Source organism: Ptychodera flava, chromosome 12, assembly GCF_041260155.1.
Source record: "Ptychodera flava strain L36383 chromosome 12, AS_Pfla_20210202, whole genome shotgun sequence".
NCBI lineage: Eukaryota > Metazoa > Hemichordata > Enteropneusta > Ptychoderidae > Ptychodera > Ptychodera flava.
The window spans coordinates 27,811,216-27,831,808 of record NC_091939.1 but is presented as its reverse complement, the minus strand read 5'-3'; the positions used below and the strand labels follow the sequence as shown (position 1 = coordinate 27,831,808).

General features: G+C 37.0%; 2 protein-coding genes and 1 long non-coding RNA gene across 3 annotated transcripts; all 3 read right to left on the bottom strand.

Annotated features, from left to right (window-relative positions):
* Positions 1-2,825: 2,825 nt before the first annotated feature.
* Positions 2,826-11,479, bottom strand: LOC139146232 (uncharacterized). The gene is made up of 8 exons (XM_070717640.1): positions 11,473-11,479; positions 7,414-7,557; positions 4,953-5,083; positions 4,479-4,635; positions 4,023-4,073; positions 3,822-3,857; positions 3,065-3,124; positions 2,826-2,863 (listed from the first exon to the last, which is right to left on the bottom strand). Exons 1-8 carry the CDS (start codon positions 11,477-11,479, stop codon positions 2,826-2,828), a joined length of 624 nt encoding a protein of 207 aa, XP_070573741.1.
* A 2,192-nt stretch (positions 11,480-13,671) lies between these two features.
* LOC139146146 (uncharacterized) lies at positions 13,672-16,861 on the bottom strand. The gene is made up of 4 exons (XM_070717566.1): positions 16,151-16,861; positions 15,706-15,881; positions 15,232-15,574; positions 13,672-13,843 (listed from the first exon to the last, which is right to left on the bottom strand). The coding sequence occupies exons 1-4, from the start codon at positions 16,571-16,573 to the stop codon at positions 13,763-13,765; spliced, it is 1,023 nt and encodes a 340-aa protein (XP_070573667.1). The 5' UTR covers positions 16,574-16,861; the 3' UTR covers positions 13,672-13,762.
* A 1,982-nt stretch (positions 16,862-18,843) lies between these two features.
* Positions 18,844-20,452, bottom strand: LOC139146145 (uncharacterized). Its single transcript, XR_011555096.1, has 3 exons — positions 20,392-20,452; positions 19,781-19,894; positions 18,844-18,967 (listed from the first exon to the last, which is right to left on the bottom strand). It is a non-coding gene; the product is annotated as an uncharacterized lncRNA (long non-coding RNA).
* Positions 20,453-20,593: the final 141 nt, after the last annotated feature.

The following is a 20,593-nucleotide window of genomic DNA, read 5'->3' as shown; positions in this document are numbered from 1 at the left end:
GAAGCGCGGCGACGCCCAGATAGCATCATCATTCCACACTGCGCTTGCGTTATAAATAGGAAGAAGAATCGTTGACATTGCAGAAAGAAAAAAAATGGTCCATTCTCGGCCCATTTGATGGTCCGGTCATATTGATGCCTAAGACATTGACAACGCGCATCGCCTTCCACTTCTCGGCGGGTGATATCGTTCGCCAAAGTTTATACGATTATTTGAAGGAGTTGGAAATACAACAACTTCAACAGACTATATATATACTTAAACTTGATTGGCCCTTTTCTCTTATGAACATGGCGAACATTTTGAGCGTTTAAATAGAGAGGGGTCTACATATTACACATCACGCGGGTAGCTTGCTTTCCAACTTAACCGAGGTAAGACATGTCTTCTGAAGAACTATAGCAGCTGTAATTGGTAACAGGGAACATAGGTGGGTGAGGTTAGCCCTGAATTAATGTGTCGACTGGTCATAAGTTGGATTTAGACACATATTCTCGTATCAGTTTATAAGAGGTTGGAAGAGATTTTAAAACTTGGGAAGTCTGAGACGGCCACATTTCAGTAGAATAAATACGGACGAATTACATTTTAACCACCGCTACTAAAATCATCAGGTCACCCGTCTCCTGTAATCACTAAATGTTCTCTAAATGTTGATCAGTAACACTTTCTCAAGAAAATGGACACACATGGAGAAACAGAATGACGTCAACAATGAACCATTGCGATATCGGAGATGCCCGATAATCAGTGCAATTCGCAAGGTTCAATCGCAGGCACGACTGTCTCGTCCTTTACGAGCACATATAACGTGTCCTGTTTTTACCTTTTTGAATGCGGTAAAGCCTAGAAATGAAAATTGAGTGAATAGACGTAAATACTAATTGCAAGTGCATATGGGAATTCTTTACCTTCAACCGACCATAACATTTCACACAACATAATCCCATTATCCAAAGCATGTTAGTGATGACAAAGACCATCAAAGACCAAAGGAGGCATTCTTCGTCTAGGAATAAAACAAAGACGTTCCATGTAAAGACCAAGGTTTAATGACACAGTAATCTTTTTTGAGTGAAATCGACATGAGAAATGAGAAACTGTCGGTCATCCCGACATTTTGATGAATAATCCAGGAAAATAAAGGTGAATGAATATTTTCTTATCAGCTGTCTTTATAAAAATTATGAAACGTAAGCGTAATGCAATATAAACAATTTTGTCGTAATTTTAAGGTTTGCAAATGATACTAGCAATATTCTCGACTATGTTGGCTATTCAGGATGTTTCTTCATTTAATTTGACGTGTGGTAGACATACGTGTTTACTTGTCAAGAAGTTTATGAACATGAAATAATTCACACAGTTGAGCATCTACCCGGTGAGAAATTATTTAAATAGAGGAAACCTGCGTGCTACCTTGAAGTTCTTATGTGTAGTAAAGCTGTTAAATATCGTTATACTACCCGTAACACGACAGCGGAGCGTTTCGACTGTTTGCAACACTAATAAATTGTAGCTGCAGTGAGTGTAAGAATCAAGGTTTTAGTTGATTTGACGATCAGCGCAGTGAGTGGCGACAAAAGCTGCTACAATGACAATGACGCTGTTCATAATACCCTGGCCCCTCCCACGAGTTCAAACATGCACGTTTGCACATACTCCGACAGAATATTGCAGGTAAATTTGCTGGGTAGGGAATACCGCTCAGGAAAACCTGTCAGTGACGATCTAGGTATAACCTCCTTGAGAGCCACATCAGACAAAATGGTGGCGACAAATTTACTGGTAACGTGCCGAGAGGGGTGATTCAGGATATCGCAAAAAAAATTCAAGTTTTTCAGGTACAGTGAAAAAAGGATCTGGGATCGCTATATAAAATGGAACTTGCACTGCCGTGAAGAAACAAGTCAGACGACATCGGAAACTTCTGGAAAATGACATCGCTTTCCTGGAGAATCTAAAGACGGAAGACCCATCAATCACGTACAAAGCCATGAAACAGCAGCTGGAGAGGTTTACACCAACAGTTGCCTCGACTATGACGATATCGTGGGGGGGGGGGTTTCAAATCGAATGACTAAATTTTCATTGGACTAGTGGGTCGGAAGTGTTTTCCCGCGTGTGGTAAAGGCGATAGTGAGAATTTTTTTGTTGGTGGGAAACGACTTGATTGACAGCAAAGCACGGAGTAAAATGTTACAATATGCGTATCAATGGCTTTGCGCTAATTGTCAAAACAACCAAACATGATACTTTTACACTCACTGCGTACAAAAGAAACGACTGTTGCAAACAGTCGAAACGCTCCGCTTTCGTGTAACGGGTTAATTTACTTCTGACGTGGGTCTGAAACAAAAGATGAAGCTTCCCACGAGCGAGGAAAAGAAAATTTACACTTTTGTTTTATTGTGATGTCGGTAGAAATCGAATTATTATAAGTCTCAATATTGCGATCTTTTTATCCGGCATAGCCAAGATATACGAAAATTTTAGTAATTATATGGTGTATAGGGACTCTTCGTCTGTCACTCTCAGCCACGGTCAGACACGCGCGCTCTGAGAGATACTCTGATGTATCAGCGGTGGGCAGTGAGGCCTAGCAATGGTTCTGAATTCGATAACATTAAAGCATAACTCATCGATATAAACGTTGCCTTAATATTTTTAATGTATGATATGGTAAAAATCCGCGTATCGATCAATTTTTGTTCATTTACCCTTTTCATTTAATTTCACAGATCAGACAAATTGATCAACGTGAATTCGAAACTACTTTTTCAGATCATATTAGAAAGTTTTAATATAACGGTCGTTATGGCGTATTAACTGGGATCTGCAGTCTGGAAGAACTCAGGATTAACTAGTGTAAAGAGGTTGGATGTACAGTAGTTATCCTCAAATTATGCGGCGATGCAAAAAAAACTTGATACATCCCTTTTCAGCATTGAAACCCTATACCCTATAACTCAGTATTGTAAACAATCATTAGAAATTCTCACAGATTCAAGACGGTGCAGTAACCTTAGATGATTGGCAGATTAAATAAAGATGTATCACTTACGTCCTGCATTAATGCAGAGTGTGGAATTTGCTGAATATATCTCAGTGTGGTCATTAGACGCTGAAATAAATATGTATTTTAAAGATTGTTAATAGTTTTAGTACTTTTTTCTTTGTTTTATATGAGAAATTAATTTCGTGATGAAGTCCCAAGGGAACATGTTCAATAACTTAATTACGCCTTGTGAAATCACTAATTGCATTGAGTCCGAGCACGAGACAGAAATTCAGCGCCGGAAACCCGGGTGTTTACTCTTAAACATGAAGAGATTGCCCGGTACATAAATTGAGCAAGGTTCTGAAAAGGGAAAGTTCTATAGGTTTAATTTTAAGTTTTAATCTATTTTCTTCTCATATGTAGCTGGCCGGACTCGGAGCAACCTTGAAATGTTTCGGTTCTGTTATCATTAGGTAATTCATTAAGCAGGATTAACTAACAGCGCTCATAGCTTTACAGTTTTTACCTGTACAACCTTAGGGGCTACTGCCAAAGGCAACTCAACTCTCTTTTACCAAATGAGCATGCGCCATGAAAATAAAACAATCCACTGAGCATAAATCTTCATTATTACATAATTTAAATCAATAGAAATTGTATACACACCTCCATGTAAAACAAGAATGATGTAATTTAACTTGTAAACGTTATGTTGAAAATACAAACTGTATAACTTTCTGAGTCAAGGCTACCCTCTTAGCATATCTTTTGTCACGATTGTGTTTACTTATGGAATATGATGTCTTCAAAGTTTACTCACCTGAATAATCGATAGTCTCTCTGGTGTATGAACATGCTGAAATTGATCAGGTAAAATTTAAAAGTTCGTTTTTATATAATACTGCATATTTATCTTATTATTAATAATCGCTGTTTAAATGTCAATACGGAATGTAACTTTTGCAATTACCTCTTCACCTTTAACTTTTTAAATTATTTTGATTTTCAGGGGTCGACTCACCTTCTGTCGGGCACTCAATACTGCGATTGCAAGGAGGGCATACTGTGATATCTAAACACAAGGAATTGTATTTTGTTAGAGAACTGTGAAAATGTCAGATCAACCACCTTGATTAATTTCTTAAGTGCTGGGATATTTGAGGATCTATGCCGTCTATTGAGATTACATCAAAGCGATCGATTTCGATATATTTTCTTGTATATACTCCTCAGATGGTCAGCTGATCTTTTATGTGCATTTTGTACATAATTATTTTTATCATCTTGGATATGTTGCGTTCATCAACATGAAAAACATAGTGTAAAACCTTTTTTACAGTGATTGTGTCCGATGTTTTTTATGTTGTCTTCGTAAAAATTGCTCAGAAAAAATTCCTTAGCTTTATTGAACTCTGCCCCTTGTTAATATCTTTCATTTTGATAAGCAGACAAGCAATGGTGTTGGTAATTATCTTACCTGAGATGTTCACGCTAACTGTTCTGTTTTTGCCTTCACTACAGTCCGTAGATACCCAACACATATATTCCATTGTACAATTAGGCTTCAGGTCTATGTATTCAATGGTTAGAATACTCGAGTTGTCAGTACGCTTTATAACATAGCCGCTTTTGCCCTGAATTGTGTAGAAACCCAAGGTACAAAGCGTTTTAAGCAATATTTTGTAAACAGTAATTAATTACATTTCATTCCCTTCCGGCGATATTCACTGACCTTGACACGATTTTTAGTGTTTGACAGTAAATATAAAACAAAATATTCATGGGCCAAATTACGCTGCCCGAATCTTTATACACAAATGCATTCATGAAGGGATTGCAAAGTTCGATATCGAATTAGATAAAATTGTGTATAAGGTTGTCCAATAAGATATCTTGCATTTTTCTGTTTGTAAATAATTTACAACTTGGAATATTCAAAGATTGACTATACCTCTGGTATTGGCACACCATTTTCGAACCACAGTACTTTAATTTTCTTTTTGTTCGCAGAGCACATGACTTTCGTCGTGTCAAAGCTGAATGTCGGTGTTTTCACTACCTTGCCATCTACTTCTATATTTTCTGTAAAGTGACACAAAATAGCATTAAAGGGACAAAGTCTGCCATTTTCCATGAATTTTGTTCGATACGAGATACTACTCATATGTTTGACATGTTGAAAGATACTGAATGAATGGGTGACCATGCATATATTCGACCCCGGTTTTAGACACGATCAATGAAACCATCGTGAAAATGAATTAATTGTTCATTACCAATAATTCATTAATTCATGGTCACCCATTCATTCAGTATCTATCAACATGTCATACAATATATTTAGTATCTTGCATCACATAAATTCATGAAAAATGGCCGACTTTGTCCCTTTAGAACGTGATACTGTGGCAAGCGTAAATGAACACTAATGTAAAGTTGTAAGGTAGATTTTACTGTTCGACCAAGACATATTCACAAGGTTTATCACATGCAGCTCAGGTGATATTATTTTGAAAAGCACAAAGATAATCATTATACACAACATGGCGGGGCTCAAGGGTTGCTTAGAGTGACATTTAAATTTAAAATATTATTAATAACTTTCATGATCGATTACAATACTCTGGTTTGCTGACTTCTTCATAAGTTTATATTATGTACATGTACACTGCGCAAGCGCGCTAATCCTTAAAGCAAGTCGCGACGGCTGCTTCAAGCATTGTCGTATTTTATCAACGGAGATGTTTTATGTATTTTACATGTTTATGTTGTCGCTCTGGTTTTTCTCTTCCAAACCCGATAGAAGAAATACAACGATGACTCATGGGCTATTATTGGCGCACAACATTTATTATTGCAATATTTATCGAATAACTATTTGTCTTTTACTTGAAGTCAATGTAGATTTTGACGCATACGTATCACAAAACAAATTGCCGTCGCCTTCAAAGAATACTGCTTGATTTACTCCTTAAAAGACGATCACGTGATCTGTTGCCTAAGGCCAGTGATTAGATATTCTAATGTGTATTACGCCTAATTGTGTTGTCTTTTTTGCTTCAAGTAAGATCTAATTAGTTCAAATGTAGTTTACTATGTCTAGTTTCTGTATGTAAGTAACATCGTTTTCTGTATGTAACACATACCGTTTATGGATAAACTGACGAGTATATTGTGGTTTCTGTTAATGTCAGTTACAGAAAGTGTGTATTGCCCTCTCCTCCCGCAGTCGACATTCCAGAAATTTATTGATAGGTACTTGTGAGCATAAAATGGGGATATCAAGAAGTCAGTGAACTGCGTGCATCCCTTGGCGGAACCGCTTTCAATTTCAAGATCAAAGTAGTGTATACCAAATACACTGGGACCGTCAAAGCAATATCCTTAATGTTCTCTTCGGCAAAGTACTTCAATATGGAGAAATTCACTTTTTCTGTCACTCGTACATTAGCTTGCGCCAGCTTTCGATCTACGGAGAAAATACACAAAAAATCACGGGTCGTTTCGAGTCTTTGTATCAAATTCCATTGCACTGGTAATTCGCACTCTACACCTTAAATTATTGGAAATCCGACAAGTAGATAATTTTCTTTACAGAAAAGTTAACATGAAAGTGAGAGCTGTTAGTTTCTTACCTAGCACTGTTATAGTGGTACTCCCGTATTCACTATTGTGCCCTGATAACCACCAGTCAATTTTGCCAGGATTGGAAATTATGTTCCAAAGTTTCAATGTCCATCTGTAACTTATGGTATTGTTTTTAATCACCTCGAAGGAATATCCAGAAGAATTGCTTGCGATCTCAGGCCTATAAGACGGGACACAGGCTATCTGCTGTCGAGAACCTATAATTTTGCAAGACATGCGCAAAGCGCTAAAGTTTGACCCTTCATGTCTCGTGGACAATTGTTCAAAAATCATTCTACTTTCTAAACAGTACACAGTACGAATTCTACATCTTGAAATCATAAAAATGTCTCACTTGCGATTATATATATTTTATATTGCTTATGCATCTACTGACAGGACTAACAAGCGCAAATTTGGTCATAAGTGTACTCAAGTTTCGGTATAAAATATACATCTGATTGGTTTGAAATATAGTCATTTGTAAGCCCCACAAGTAATTAATATTAATTTCCGAATGAAATCTTCGCTGCAATTGACATCGAATGTTTTAGGTAAAAATTTGAGCAGTCAATTCAATAAATGAAAATAACAAAGAGTATATCGGTAGCTCGTACTCGCAACCAACAAGCCTTTTGCAATCAACTGACAAATAATACCCGACAGGCGTAACCAAATGATCAAACAACCCTTTAACAAAATAATTTTTTTTAATACAATATGACATCAAAACAATTCAACCAATCAAGCAAGTAAAGAACCTGGCCACGTCCCTGTTTACTTACCATTCTTCAAGATTTCTGTAAAACATATCTGATCTTCAACTTCACTGCCAATGCCAGTGTCAATCAGTAAAGTAGAACCTTCCTCAACACACACATCGAACCCAGGCGGCACGTAAATCTGGTCAATATCAATAGCTTTTACGCCTGAAATCACAAATAATGTGAAGAGTATATAAAACAGTTCATTTTCATTAACCACTATACAGTTTCATATGATCATGAGCCAATTTGTAAGAGAACAAAATATGCTTAATTAAGTCATATAGTCAAATTTGAAACCAATGGGAGAGATTGACCTCCCTGACAAGCAGCTAGTGACTTTTAAAATCTATAGCGCTAGCTGAAGGCACAGCGGCCCTTAATATAAAACTGGCATCACGATTAAATGTGTACTTTGCTGTCAAATAATTTGAAAATAACTGCTAACTGTGAACAGTTACGATGGCTATAAGAATGTCAAATGCGGAGGCACTACGCATTTTCTTAATAACCGCTCAACATGTCACGTGAATATATATATATATATATTATATATATATATATATATATATATATATATATATATATATATATATATATATATATATATATATATGTGTGTGTGTGTGAGTGTGTGTGTGTATATATATGTATTATGAATACGGAAAGACCACTTTGCATGGTGGTTTTATAGAAACGCAAGGCCAACAGTGAATGTTCCTGTTGAAAAATCGCAATCTGTAGTATTATTTCAGCATTGGTAAAAGCGTAAGGATTATGAAGTTGTGTTGGCTTGCTCTTACTCAAGTAAACAAATTTAGGTCTATTTAAACTCACAATATTTTACTACCTTCCCGTAAACACTTATTCGACTTGCTTGTCACCCGAATGATGCTTATCAATATATATATGGACAGACCGTATTTGAGCTTAATATTTGCCATTATCTACAAAGAAGAACAAGGGTGACTATGCCATGAATAACAATAATATGACCTATATATATCCTTCGAGCATATCACAAGTGTGAGTTCCTTGATGAATTATTCGTGGCAGGCAAACGACTTAAAGCATATGATTTGATTCAACATTTCAGGCGAAGGAACCACGATTGTAGCTCTTGAGAGACTACTGTAAGAATTGTAGTACCATTACTGAGATTTACACGAGCTGATATAAACCTAGTACTAGCTTACTTTGATTTGTAACTACGACTGGATCGTACGCTATTCATATAAATTATCTCAATTTACTATAAGATGAACATGGGGGCATTTCTTAAGGTTCCAAGACAAGAAATTTGACCTTTTTAATCTAACAATTCTCTAACGGTTAATAAGCTCAGAACCCCCATAAAGTATACATTTTCTGAAAGCCTAGATATACGGGAACATTTTGGTAACCACAGTGTCACCATTGTTTACATAACTATCATGTGACAAGGTAATTTGCATAACCTTTCAAAAATCGGTTTTCCCTATGTTTTGTCTCAATACTTCAAAATATCTGACCCAAACTTGCTGGAATGCAAGCTGTTACAACGCTCTTCCAAAGTGTGTCTCAGATTTTTTATATCTTGCTTAGTTTTTTTGGAGCACAATTTTAAAGAAATCAACTACGGTTAAATTCACTGCTCTGGAAGTTTTTCTGGCATAAAAACTGTTTAAGAAGGTTTAAAAAAATTCTGAGACACACTTTTGAAGACCCTTAGGACAGCTTGCACTCACACAAATTTCAGCCACATATCTCAAAGCATTGAAACAAAACATAGGGAAAACCGATTTTTGAAAGGTTATGCAAATTACCTGTCACATGATAGTTATGTAAACAATAGTGACACTATGGTAACCAAAATGTTCCCCTACATCTAGGCTTTTGGAAAATATACAATTTACAGGGCTTCTGAGCTTATTAAACACTAGAGAATTGTTAGTTTAAAATGGTCAATTTCTTGTCTTGGAACCTTAAATTTCAAAGTTTGCATTCCTTTAGAGGTGTGTTGTAATTAAGATCCGATATTGTCCAACAATAATTGCTACATAACATTCAACAGTTAATAATAAGGTAATTTGTTTCTCTGATACCAAAAATTGCACAGTAAATCCTGATATTTGTTATTGGTGTAATAAGAGAATGGTCGGAATTTCCTTGACTGAACTTTGAGCAAAAGTTTCGGTCTTTCAGTTTTGAAACGCGTACTACCTCACGATGTCGGCGTGGACGATGGAAGACAAACGACACTGTTTTAAAGTAATTAGAGGAGCAGGCTATTTTCAGCTTAATGTGAAAGCAAATTGACCAAATTGATAAACTTGAAGTTGAAAACAAAGTTGTTTCGAGAGTTCGTTTAAAAACAAAGACAGGTTAGCAGAAGTACGTCTTAAAATATTCTAATTAGTCACATGCATCAAGGTGAATCACTCGAATGTGTGACAACATATTGCGATCAACACTTTAATCTCTGTTTCGATAATTTTGCATGGCCACAGCAAAATTACTAGACAGCAGTTTATAAGGTGTAATAATAATGAAAACACTTGCTCACGTGACGTATCTGGTTCTGGTAACTTGTCGACCGCCAAAGGTAATATATTCATCATAGACACACAGTAATTTCCTGCTAAATCCCAAATTCAACGTTCTGTCGAAGTATTTAGGGCGCTTTTAGTTATATGTAATTAACAACTTTACTATCCTACTTAACTATCAAATTGTGACATTCCTATCAATGTTGGCAATGCTTTTGAACATGATACAATTTCCATACTTTTACTTTGTTCATCGGTATACATAATGCGACAATAGCATGTCACTGTCGGTACTCGAGTCTCTCCGACTCTGCGTTGCTGAAATTTTTTGAACGAAAACTTGGATGTTTTAGGGATGTTACCCCAACGTCAATATAAAACTGTTGTGCACTTCTTTATCACAGTAAGACATCAAATTGAGGCCAAGGCGTACTCAAAGATATGATCTAGCACCCTGAGTGCCATAACGAACATGTAATTTGTTCTAATTATTTTCATTACTTTTTAGTGCCATTAATTGATCATGAACCAAGATTGTATTAATTGCCAACGATGTGCATACTTCATATTTCATACGCTGCATCGTGAGGGATTCCACAGCCTTATGGAGAGGTTTGCGACGTTCTAAGTAAACTGAGCTGTGATGCCGGAAGAGCGACCAGAATTACAGCTGCTGCTTTGTTCGCCGCCCCTGCGGACTTTGACACAATGCTTTATTGTATTTTTCAAATGCCGGCATTGCTACCTATTAGTCCTCCATATATTTTCTCTCCAACATGTCGGCATGTCGAGGCATGTCAAAGGCTGTATGGATAATCCATCTCTTACCCATTTGCTTGGAAACGTCCGAAGGGATATAATTTCAACTCTATGTACCGTAGTTCGATCAAAGGTTGGATCGAGGACAGTTGAATACACTTACAGGATTTTCAGATGCAAAAACCAGAGTTGATATGTTGTTTCGGTTTCGGAGCTGACCTTTATTTTAAGTCATCTGTAAATGTCTTTTCTGAAGTGCAATATGGACTCTATTAGAAGCTTAAGCCGAATTAACTTTAGTTGCAAGACTTCAAATAGAAGAACGCAGACTAATTTATTTTTACAGTACACTATCACATGACTGTTTCAAGAACATGGTAATACACTGCATTATGCAACAATGAATTCTATCAACTTTTTAAATTTAATATTCTATTCATAAAACTTAATTTTTATTGAAACCCCGAACATCTGTTTTGCCTTGAAATGTAATTCTCGCTTTGACAAACGCAGCTCTTATATATGGCTGCGTTAATATTCACCACGAAGGTGTTGTCCGGCTGGCGGTTTACGTGGTTAATAAGTGACATGGTATAGGACTGCTGGTCGCAATGTCAGAACTGTTAACAACATGCATCGGCAGAATATATTCTCAATGATTGAGTTCACGACAACTTACCCTCGTGAAAGTTGCAGACTAGTAAATAACATTTAAATGGTAATAATACAATTCCTGAGTCGAAGACAGTCGAAATCTGAACAAACGACAACATTACCGTGACAGCTTACTTACCTTTCATAGTAAGATACGTGCACTGCAGATATAACGGGACACCCTATGCACGACAGCTCCCTCCCTTCGGCTAAAGATTCGCCGCTGAGTTTAGCGTGATTCCGAATGGAAATATATTATCAATGTGGATCATGTTCAGTTCCATGATTCAGGTACTATGTAAACAATGTCATTGAAAATATGTGTATTGTTCGGCTGTCAACTAGACGCAGGTGAATGACTTGCAGGGTGATGTATAGCGGATCTTACTCTACGTAGAGAACTTTGGAACTTGACGTGTGGGTGGTTCTATTCATTCAAAGATGGAAAGGTCATCACTATCTCGACATTAAGCTTACACCTCGTTATCTTTACTTTAAGCAGGAATATCACGTACTTTGTCATTCTTTTCTTAAACAGGCGTGAACGTGAAATTGCTTATCCTTGCAGCTGTATATTCTGAACAAACACTAATTTCACAATGAAGAAATAGGGGTATGACTGGGTGCAAAGTTCTTACTAGCCTGACCTTACTTGTCACATAGACTTAAAAACGTTTTTAAAGTCTATGCTTGTCACTTTGTGATAAAGTTTTCATGTTTCGTCGAGCTCCAGATAGGTCAACAGCTGTAGTCGTGGCTTATAGCAACCAAGGCACTCGCTATCGGAACCGTTGTTGGCAGTGGATAAAGGGCTATGACGCCATGAATAATTAAAAGACGCGCATTTGAAGTGACTATACAGACGTGAGCAAATTGGCTGTCGATGTCTTATATTGTCATTAGCATGAACTAATGTCTTCGTCTGGGTTAAAATTTGAGCATTCCAAGTGTAACACATCCGTGGCGACGGTCTACTGAGTAGTAAAGTTTGGCGTGTCGTTAGTTGTTAGACCGTCCCAAAACGATGGTAAAACATGCTCTTATGTGCAGTGTTTGGTCAATGGATAAAGAACTGAAATATGTTAAACAAGTTGAACAAGCACTGAAAACAGATTCGGGATCACTTGGTCAACACCGTGGAAATTAAGTAAGTTTACATTTGTGTCCATGATATGAGACCATTGTGAATGTGGTTTGTCAAATAGCATAGTGTCATTGTGTATGTTTCTGTTAATGACAAGTGATGGTGTGCAACAGTGTGGCAGTAAAAAAGAAAGTTTTTGTCAAAAAAAACCGATACTGTAACTTCAAGAATTATTTTTCCTATGGGAACTGACACAAAAATATAATGACCGCCGTGTTCTTCTTACTACGTTGTCTACGGTCATGCTTAAATTTCCATTAACCATGACGAACACTATTTCTGTCATTTTAGCGAAGATTCATTGCTCTTTCTTTTTGAAATTAGTTTTGAAAGAATAAGTGGTAGTTTCTCCTTTGTTTATGTTTAAGATTGGAATGACTCAAGCGAAAACGAGCAATGCATTGGTGAGAGATACATTTACTTTCACACCATTCAATGTTTGATTTTGAAGTTATTGTGGACGCATAGTTATATTGAAACTAGTTTATAACACGGCTTAAGCTGACGTTTAATAATAGAATGCGTTTATTGCCGTACAAGTTCAAAAATATGCTATATAATTGCCTAGAAATGGATTAGTTTCCTGTCTATTATGGCGCTTCACAATATCGAGAATGGTCAAAAATACTTTTCTTTTGATTTTGATTTAATCCATTGAATTTTGATGGAAATATCAAAATCGAGTACCAGTTATTGTGTGATGATCACACAGTGCATCAATTGCCCCTAAGACGGTGAAGCGCAGTGTTGAAAGTTATAACCTACCTAGGGAGTCTGACCAATTGCCACACTAATCTCTACTACAGGCGATGCTTTGATTGTTACGTGTTTTCAAAAATATACATATTTTCCGTCCTTTGTTCTCTGTGTAGACATTGATAGTACATATTACGCTCACACTTTTACTAAAAAGGCGATCAAAAGAATTGCAGTTTCAATGAAAGTATCATTCGTTTAATGTATTTTGGTTTTGGCCTGTGTACATAACGTTGGTGTGCATTTCCGTTCCCATTTAAAATTAAAGGAAATTTATGCGGCGTGAGATTTCTACGAGTAATACGGTACATGTGCTGTCTATAGTTGAGAAATGTATGGATTAGGAAAAATCAACATGCAACTTGAGTAAATTGCTCTTTAGTTGGGCAAATATATCCATACATTGACAAGGCAAGCATGGATAAATTACTTAATGTTCAATTATATTTTAAAACATTCATAAAGCTGAGTATTGTATAACAGGGCAGGTTGTGCCATTCCACTGGTGTCAGCCTGATGACCATTCAATTCATTGAAGCTGGGTTTCCGATCCAAGATCTGCTGGTGTTTCACATTCCTCAACGTCGCCAGCTAGTTCCCCTTCAGCTTCCTGAAAGGTAACAAATGACATTTTTTATTATATATTATTTGAAGGGTGTTCACGGTCATATCGACGAGAGAGAAGTGACCACTGTCTTGGAATAACTTGTAAAACTTGTAAAGGGGCAGAAGAGTAACTTTGGGTCTGTCCCCTCTGACTGTAATGGAATTTGCTGCTAATTAAGAAATTTGAACAGTTCGATTTTGAAACGGCACTTTACAAACTCGCAGCTCTCATAAGTATCCATTTCGTTGCTGCTATTTATCTTCTGCTATCAGATTTATTTCTGCAGATAAGGCTCTTTAAACATAGCTGCATTTCACTGTCAAGTATGGTGACTGTCAACTTGTTTCTGTCATTCTTTTACTTTCGCAACGGTCGACAAGATTTTTTTTTTATTTTAGTATTGCAATAGCCAATATTGAAGGTCCATTATAGGCGCATACTAATCGCATGTTTTGTAGAAATGACCCTGAAGACACAACAGTAAACACAATTAATATATCGGAGCGAAGGCTCTGTTTATACATCCAAATCTTTCAAGAGTAATGGGAGCTACTTGCAGCTTTTCTCATGGGCTTATACTATCATAACCATAAGGACGAGTGTTTGTCATCAGCTAAGCTTGAGGTTCATAAAGTATAAGTAACGCAAATAAATCGTTATTTAACACAATAATTCCCGGGAAGTTAAATCGGGTTATGCAGTGAAAAACATACAGTGTAACATTAAGACAAAAATACGACAGGAAAATCAAAATGTAAAAAGGACAAAAGAAAGAGTGTTAGGAGAATGTTTGTAGTTGCTGTTTTATCTGTACTCTATTTTTCAGACATCGTGCAACTTGCGATTTTTGTACTGTCATTTAAATTAGTGCATGCAATACTTTTAAAGATAACCATTTTAATTGTCCATTTTGAACTTATTAAACAACTGTTGTTAATCATTCGCAAAAAGAGGGCATTTCATCGCCAAATCTTCTTCATTTTCCAGATCTGTAGTTTCGCACATTACACAACTTCTGTCTTCCAAGGGAATATTTCAGTGTCTACCTGATACAATTCACAGTTTCAGAAAGCGACTCATTGTGCTGTGCAAATCAGCATCTTGTAAGGTTGTAAAATGTAAAATGTTTAAAATCTTCTATAAGTTCTAGGTTTATTTCGACTCTTTGGATAAAATCTTGCGACATTGTGTAATTCATCGTACCAGTGCTTTACAACTGAATTCCCTAATTTCATTGTGAATTATATTCACTCATTGCAATGGTAAATGAAGTTTGATATCAGATAACACTTTTTCACAAGACAACTTTACAGGCGATTCAATGGCACAAAGTCTGCTTCTTCTATTTAAGAAATCTGAACATATTTTAATGTAAAAGAGGGATCCCATACCATGCCGTAATTGACTATGCCAGTAATCTCTGGGTCTTGAGTCAGGCTTGTTTCTGTCTCGACAGTTGTCTCAGCTGTAGTATCATTCTCGTCAACTTTTGTCTCCTCAACAAGATTTATTGTATCCAAGACGATCATCCCAGCCATCTCCTCCTCTTCTTCCTCAAAGTCAACATTCGCATCTTGAACATTTAACAAGGTAACGCTCTTAGGGTCAGTTTCATACCGATCTTCACTGACATTCTGATTTGCATCTTGAGTGGGAGACGGAAATCTGTCAGTCATATTCGTCATTTCCGTTTCGCCAAGAACTACTTCGCCTGTTGTCGCGCTTGGTTCAAGTCTACAGTTACAAAATTAATAAATAAAATTAAAACATATATGAGAAACATTATTACTGAGTATATAAGACGTAATTATCGTAGTTATAAACAGGAAAACGTGCAGAAAAGACACAGCGTGCCGAGTACTTACGTAACAATCATCATCCCTTTCTTCTTTTGCTGATGTCTGCGACATCCAATGACTGTAACTACGATTAAGATGGTAAGAACACACAGTACCGTAATCAAAGCAATGTACCAAGTTGATGTTGCCCCACCGCCACATGGCCAGTTGACATTTTCACAATGACAAGAATGGGCGTCTCCCTGCAAAAGACAGTGAAAAGTACTATGTTGTTCGGTGTTATTTACGCTACTTTCTGAAGAATCAATCTGTAACAGAATGGTTTTTATATGAATTATAGCTTTGTTGAGACCTTCATTGTCTTGAAAGTTTTGCGTTGTTCGCTTTTTTACGGTTGAACGCAATTATATTATCTTTAAGGTCCTTTTTTGTCGAAAAATAACAAATTGATTAACAAGTGATTAAATACTTTGGTAAAATAGCAAAATGAGTATAACTTTATGTATCTTACCATATCGACGCACGTAAAATTGTACGGACAAGAATTTGGCAAACACATGCTGACTCGAGATTCACACACTGCTCCGGTAAAACCTGGAGGGCAGATGCACGAATACCCGTCAAATCCACTTGATCTCTCTGTGCTTGAGCAATCTGGATCATGCTCTGGTCCGGTGCATATTCCACCATTCACACATGGGTTGACAAGGACAAAAACGTCAATCACAGCAACCTGAGAATATGCACCGTCTTGATCGATCGCGTTGATTTTGAAGGAGTCTTTCCCGGTGAAGTCAACGAAAGGCGTGTACTCTAAGGCGCTGAAGACCCAAGCCAGTCTGTCTCGCTGATGAGGAATCACGAGTCCGCAAGGAAACACGACTATTGGTACGTCGGGAGTTTGGACAGAGAGGTGTTCGTCGGTTATATTCATTGGACCACTGCAGTCACCATCAATGAAGGTAACTTGGGTGTGCTGCGATCCAATTTTAAGTTCACCGTGTTTTGGAGGTTCAAATGTTAATGTAAGCACGTCAGATGTGTCGGGATCAAATGCTCCAACAAGAGCTTCAAGTCGAAAGTAGAAGTCATCGTTAGCATGACGCTGTTCTACTGTCGTTGTTGTTGGTGCGTTGAGCTCGCTGTTGAGAACACTTTTGTGATTGACAGCAAATAAAATTTCAGGATTGTCATTAACTTCCCTTATATGTATCTGAATTGTGGAAACCGTCGACAGTTCTTAAAGCCATCATCCCTGTTTTCTCTAGCGACAACTGTGATATTGTCGACGCCGTAACATCTAGACATGGCCTGTACGTGAACTCACCATCATCGGAAACTTTCACATCTCAGCAGAATGCCGTGATGATGGATCGGAAAAGATGATGAAATTTTATGACGTCATCGTCATCATCGAAGGCCGTGAGTTGATATCTTAGAGTGCCTCCATCTTCCCACATCCACAGATTAGAGGCTGAAGTAAACACAGGTGGAGAATTGCTGAACGGTCCTATGGCTGCCACTGTAAATTCAGTGGGACCAGAAAAGAATCCTTGGTTGACGTCTTTCCGTCGTCGCCCCGTGTATGACTGATCATGACTTGGGTTTTTCGTTGAACACACCTGGTCAAACATGGAATTAGTAATGTAAAAGTGTATAATTAGTATATAGATTTCATCTTGTCATATGATAAGTATAAAACAATTTTATCTTAGCTAAAATTATGAGACGAGTCATTTACCTGCACCGTCAAAAGACTATTTTCTTTGTCGTGTTTATATTCTCCGAAACTTTCCGAGCAAGTATGGCTTACATCTTTCCATTGACGCATCTCTATACAAGAAAAAAAAAGACAGATAAGTGTCGAAAATATTACTGAGACTTTAATAGATAAGTTGTATAAAATATTATAAGTAAACGTATATAAAATGAACAGCGGATCCAAATGTATTTAAATTTGGATACAATTGCCATGTGAACATTTTTTCATGTTTCCCCAATTCCTCAAGTTGGTACGTGATGCTGATTCGGGCACCTTTATGTCGTTTTGATAAGACGGTTACGGCAAATGCTACAATATCAACCTACCACTATCCCAGTACAATATCGCAGGCTCCCTATCGATGAAAATGTTGTCAAATGAAGACGAATCATATCCAACAGATAGCTCAAAGGGTTCTCTTAATGGCGTACCACCAATTGCCGAGACGTAAAAGGTTGGGCCAATGATATCGCCAATTCTGTGTGATAAAACGTGATGGTCGTGACACATTGATACTTGTGATAAAAAAATTCGTAACATAAGTAATGCCATATTGACTTTCAATCTAGTATGCTCCTCGAAATTGAAATACTTTAACTTTGGTTCAACCTTTCTTCAACGTATATTTCAACCAATCTCTTTCAAAGTCAAGAATAACAATCGGGGATCACCATGCAAATTTTGGTACTAGAAAAACAAATTACCCAAGATTTACTGATATTTGAAATTCACAATGGCCGCCATCCCTGTATTAACTCTATGGAGCAAACAATAAAATTTTCGATTTTCAATAAATTTAGACGGTGAAGTTTTCTTTCTCAAAGAGCTTTAAAATGGACACCACTAAGTGGTAGTCTAAGATCAGAAGGTAATTTTAAACGTTTGAGAGTCTGAATGTGTGTCATTCTAATGTGCATTCTAATGTGCGCATTCTAATGTGCCTCGCTGACAGATATTTGGACGCTCAAACATTGGCAAATCTGTTCTGATCTACCACTTGAAGGGGCTCATTTTGAAGCGTCTGTTGTAAGAAAGTTTTCACCGTCTTAGATTTTTGAAAATCGAAAATTGTATTTTCTCCATAGAGTTAACACAGGGGTGGTGACCATTTGAATTTGAAATATCAGTAAATTATTCGGTAATATGCACGGTGAACCCCCCCCGATTTTTATTGTTGATTTTGGAAGAGAATGGTTGAAGGATTACGATACTTTAAGCAAATTTTTACATCTGTAACTTTCGAGGTGCATACTCTGTTAAGGGGACATTTTATTTCTTGCACTATGATTATATAGTCAGTTATCCAGAAATTGCCTATGCATGAAAGACAGTGGGATATTTACGACGGTGAAGTGTTATAGTGGTGTTTAGCGTGCCAACTACTATGTACACATTATCTAATGAATAAAATACCATACCTTCTACGCAGATACCTGTCCGTCTCATCCATCGTTGTTTCTGGGTCAACAATGAACGGTTTAAAATTTGTTGACGCATCAGAGACATACTCATCTGTGACATCATCATGATTCAGCAAGCCGACAATCACGTTCCCTCCCGTTTCCCCTGATGATTTAAATATTCGTTATGCTATTGTTATTAGTGTTCTGTTGTCTAGCTTCCTTATGTTGAAAGTGCACACGTTAGACGCTGTGGTATTAAGCAGTGTATATATTAGTTTCACCCTGAGGCAGAAAGCAAGACTGTAGCTTCAATGTTTTTTGTTAAGCTATTGTCAGTCACATGGTTGGCATCATTTTGAAGCTGATATATGCAAAGATTTGTAATTTCAATAACTGTTGACCAGTAAACAATCGGGAACTACTGTTAACTTGGTAACATTGAAAGTGTAGTCTACGGATTCACATATTGTAGAACGCGTATGGAGGATGGCAATGTCAACTGCGGTGCAGACGAGTGATAGCAGGGGAACTCGAGAATGATTCTCTTAGCCAGAAAATTGGAGGTATTGTGCTAAAATGTACCAGCTTATTTTTATTTTCCTTCATTACTTATAGCCACAAAATACAGTGTTTTCCTCAGCCTGTTTTGGGGCGACTCTCAAACTTCCTGGCATTAAACAAGCTCAGATATACTCATGGCTAGCCAATTAGTGCTATGGTATACAATAGGTGTGTTTTCCATCTTATTTTGGCATTTAAGGTCATTTGGATGCCAAAGTAACATTGTGGATTGTGATCAGTGATTCACATTTCTTATTAAGATTTTACTACGTTTGCTTTGAAAATTATATTGCGATCGGACACCTACCATTTCATATGCGAATATACACGCTCTAATTATAATATGCTGGTATTTTATTGTTTTGCGTTGCGCTTCAATTAGCTGTTACTAGAAATAGAAATACACAGCATTTACCGTTGTCATGAGAGTCTTTAGACCTGACAGAATTAATGTGTTGATGTCGGGTTTTAACACCGTTCTTGTCGATTTGTAAACCATCTTCTGCTTTCAACAGGTCATCTTGAGTTCCTTAAAGAAAAGTCAAAATAAAAACCAATGATGAAACCATCAGAGTGGTAAATTTTCATAAACTTGTCATAGCGGTAAATTTATATCCCACATGTACATGTATACTGTTCTGCGAAATGGTAGGACTCCCATATGTATCCGGCTTAAAATGTCATATGGCATAAGACTACTAATTAATTTCCAATAGGTGTTGAGCTCAATTTTCCTATTTTAAAACATTCAGCAGCACGAATCCTCTTGACAGGAATTAGGTCAATTTCAGCTTGACTAATGGTGAATTTTTCGTTTGGGCAAGTCAACAGAAATTTGAGCGATGAAAGAGCGCCCTCAGAGTTGTTTTGCCAAATCAGGCTCATTGTTATGATTTCAACGCATGGGTCTTATAACTCCTTACATGATCCCACAGAATGCTACAGTCATCATTCATAACAGTCTGCAATAATCTGAAGCTAAAGATCAGTTTCATGTTTGAAAGATGTACTCAAGAACAGTCTTACTTTTTATTGTCATCTTCGAGGATTGCATATCTTCACAGAGGTGACCTTTTGTGCACACTGTTATTCTTGATACCAAGTCCTGCAGAGTAAATAATACGTCATGGATCATGGAAATACAAAAACGACGACGATTTGAAAACGGCATTATCTCTATCAACTCTCAGTAAGCATCAAAGCGTTTACTTTGTTCTAAACGGAAATT

Excerpts from the sequence above, each read along its gene's own strand:
- LOC139146146 (XM_070717566.1), bottom strand. The coding sequence starts at position 16,573 with ATGAATATAACCGACGAACACCTCTCTGTCCAAACTCCCGACGTACCA. Across the intron at positions 15,882-16,150 it reads ATTTTACGTGCGTCGATATG|GGAGACGCCCATTCTTGTCA; the intron begins GTAAGATACATA and ends TGTCTTTTGCAG. Across the intron at positions 13,844-15,231 it reads GCATAGTCAATTACGGCATG|GAAGCTGAAGGGGAACTAGC; the intron begins GTATGGGATCCC and ends GTTACCTTTCAG.
- LOC139146232 (XM_070717640.1), bottom strand. Across the intron at positions 4,636-4,952 it reads ATGGTGTGCCAATACCAGAG|GGCAAAAGCGGCTATGTTAT; the intron begins GTATAGTCAATC and ends TACACAATTCAG. Across the intron at positions 3,858-4,022 it reads TATTGAGTGCCCGACAGAAG|CATGTTCATACACCAGAGAG; the intron begins GTGAGTCGACCC and ends GATCAATTTCAG.